The sequence below is a fragment of the Pygocentrus nattereri genome, chromosome 23 (genome assembly GCF_015220715.1).
Source record: "Pygocentrus nattereri isolate fPygNat1 chromosome 23, fPygNat1.pri, whole genome shotgun sequence".
Lineage (NCBI taxonomy): Eukaryota > Metazoa > Chordata > Actinopteri > Characiformes > Serrasalmidae > Pygocentrus > Pygocentrus nattereri.
This window is the reverse complement of record NC_051233.1, coordinates 33,979,203-33,982,032: the sequence shown is the minus strand read 5'-3', so window position 1 is coordinate 33,982,032 and position 2,830 is coordinate 33,979,203. Positions and strand designations below refer to the sequence as shown.

The 2,830-nt window shown below is 41.3% G+C and overlaps 1 protein-coding gene across 1 annotated transcript in view; it reads right to left on the bottom strand.

The window, feature by feature from the left end:
• Window positions 1-507: 507 nt before the first annotated feature.
• LOC108442041 (tripartite motif-containing protein 16-like) overlaps window positions 508-2,830 on the bottom strand; it is a 9,405-nt gene continuing 7,082 nt past the window's right edge. The window contains exons 6-7 of the mRNA XM_017721873.2: window positions 2,148-2,204; window positions 508-1,927 (exon numbers count right to left, since the gene is read on the bottom strand). Of these exons, the coding sequence (XP_017577362.1) occupies window positions 1,398-1,927; window positions 2,148-2,204 (587 nt within the window). The 3' untranslated portion in view covers window positions 508-1,397. The remainder of the gene's footprint in view (window positions 1,928-2,147; window positions 2,205-2,830) is intronic.

The window sequence follows — 2,830 nt, the reverse complement described above, 5'->3', positions numbered from 1 at the left end:
CGGGCTAAACCGTAGCTTACTGTGTAGTTAGAGCGAGACCATAGGGACATGATGAGGTTGGAGAAAGAGGACATGAGATTAAGACTAGGACATGGGCTTATGAAGAAGTCATAGTAAACAAAAGTGGGCATCCTGAGCGATGAGTCGATCGTTTTTACTTTCATTTTAGAAAACAGAGAACGGTGTTTTACACTGAGTGATCAGCTGATCCAGCTCATCAGCTTCATCAGCTTTCAGCTCATTAGAGGAATGAGAGAAGCTTCACGATCCAGGTGAGGTTTGGAGGCTGTGGAGGAATCAGGAGCTCTTCTAGAGATGCTCTATGGGGTGATGTAGAGTGAGGTGGAGTTTATTTACGCTGATCTGAAGTCTCACTGAGCAGCTCATTCAGCACCAGCCTCTGAAAAACCCTCAGAAAACGTCTCTTTACATCAGCGTGAGCTCTGAAACCCACCGATCGTGATTATTTCTACATGTGTAGCCAGACAGAAGACGCTGAGAATGGACTCCCTTATATTACATTTTATATCAGCATTTCTCCAGTTAATCAGTCAATTACATCACCTGGATCAGTACATACATGTATATAATATTCACTTACACAGTTCTAAAGGAATCTCATTAACACCTCAAGATACAATCATACAGAAATGTTCACTGCCATTCACACGTTTGTGAGCCCAGAATGTGATTTAAGTCTCTTTCAAAGTGTTTGTTTTTGTCAATTCTGTACATTTCCGGCTCTTTCTAGTAGAGTGATGTGATCCACACTGTTCTGCTGCTGCTGCTGTGACTCTGCCATTTCCTTCAGGATCAATAAACTTTGTTTCTCTCTGTCTTATAAAATGCTGGGAGTGAAATGAACAGCACTGAACTGTATTTACAGCTTCATCACACAGTAAATATACAACACAGAAGCTAATATTAGTCATATTAATCACTTTAAACAGCGACTGGGAGATTAAACTAGATATAAACTCCTTTTATTAAATCAGACTCTAGTGGGAGTTTATTAAGATCAAAGCTGCTGATTTACAGCGAAATATTATTCTCAGTGTTAGAACAGCTCTGAGATTCTGGATGAATGAAATGGAGGATCTGCTTGATTTCCCATGTAAATCCATGTGTGACCTGCCAGGGTCTCGGAGAGCTGGAGGGACAAAACTCATTCACACCCTGTCTACTGGTTTCATTTCCCATCAGCTGCATTACTGAAACACGTCTGTCTCTTTATCTGAACCATCAGAGAGGCTGAGAGAATGAGGGTCAAACTCTGTGGAAATGCAGGAATAATAAAGTTAATGTGATCTGAAAATTAAATGTGGGTCAAAGTTTGTTACAGTTGATCAACCATAAAATGTAATTGATTTTTTTATCTGCAATATTAATTAGACGCATCATTTTTTATCACATAACCTCACAGTTCCCCTGAAGGCATAGAACCCGGCGTAGAGCGGCTGAGTGAACGTGGTGTGGACTGTGTGTAGGAGGGTCAGTGTGTCAGAGACGCTGTAGAAGGACAGAGTTCCTGCACTGTGATCCACATACATTCCTATTCTGGAGGATGATGGTCCTGAGATCTTAGTCTCAATGTTGTTGTGCCAGAAAGTGAGAGAGGAAGAACAACACCACAGACACCAGGACTGACTGTTGTTTCCAAACCCACAATCAGTACCCCGTCCTTTCCTGCTGATCCCTTTATATGAGACTGATATGAACACAGCTCCTCCATCACTGCTCCACTCAACCTCCCAGTAACAGCGTCCACTCACACTCTCCTTACACAACACCTGAGTCCAGCTGTCAAATCTCTCTGGATGGTCAGAGACTGACTGGTGTATATCACTGTACGTCACCACTCTGTTCCTCTCAGACAGACTGAGGTAAGGATTGGCTGTGTTGGGATCCAGAGTCAGCCGACAGAAATCTAAAAGAAGAAAAAAAAGTATATATTTTTGTTGGAATTCACAGAATTTACTTATCAAAAGAAAAAAGAAAAATGCTGTTATTTTTATGTTTGTTTTTAACTTGAACCTCTAAATAATAATAATAGTTAATATTTAAAGAACAACAAAACATTGTGTGTGTGTGTGTGTGTGTGTGTGTGTGTGTGTGTGTGTGTGTGTGTGTGTGTTTGTTATTCTTACACTGCAGAAAATCTTCTCTGGTTTTTGGTTCTGAGGATAAAATCTGAACTGCTGCAGCTGTGGAGACACAACAGACCAACACAGTCAATAGAATAGAATAGAATAGAATAGAATAGAATAGAATAGAATTGAATTGAATTGAATGAATTAGCTAAGTAGCGCACTACGTTTTTGTAGTTAGCTACAAATTTTTGTGTAGCTGTAGTGGAAATTTTCGCTACAGGCTTCAGTCAATCAGCACAAGATGAACCACAGAGTGCGGTCGTTCTCTTGGCTGGTGCTAATGGGCATGCGCTGCCTCCACGTGCTGATCACCCCTAACTATAGGCTTAAATCAGGGGTCACCACCCGAAATGTTAAGAAGAGCCGTTTTGTTTTCTCAGCAAAAATCAAACCGCCTTGGGAGGCACGACCTGTTATACTTACAGCCGAGATGGTAAAATGGACACATCTCAGTGTGAGCCGATGTAGTACAGACTGAACATATCAACTCAGACTCCCTTTGCTCTGCCTTAACTTTCAGTTAAGCCCTTTTCTTGCATCTCAGGAAACTTCTCCACAGGTTCTTGTAAAATGTCCCTCAATGTTTGACTTTTTATGAGGTTGAAGTCGCTTTTCATCCTCCAGCTTCTCGTTCGATTGGCCCGTTCCACCGTAAATGGAACAATTCAAACGAGAAGCAA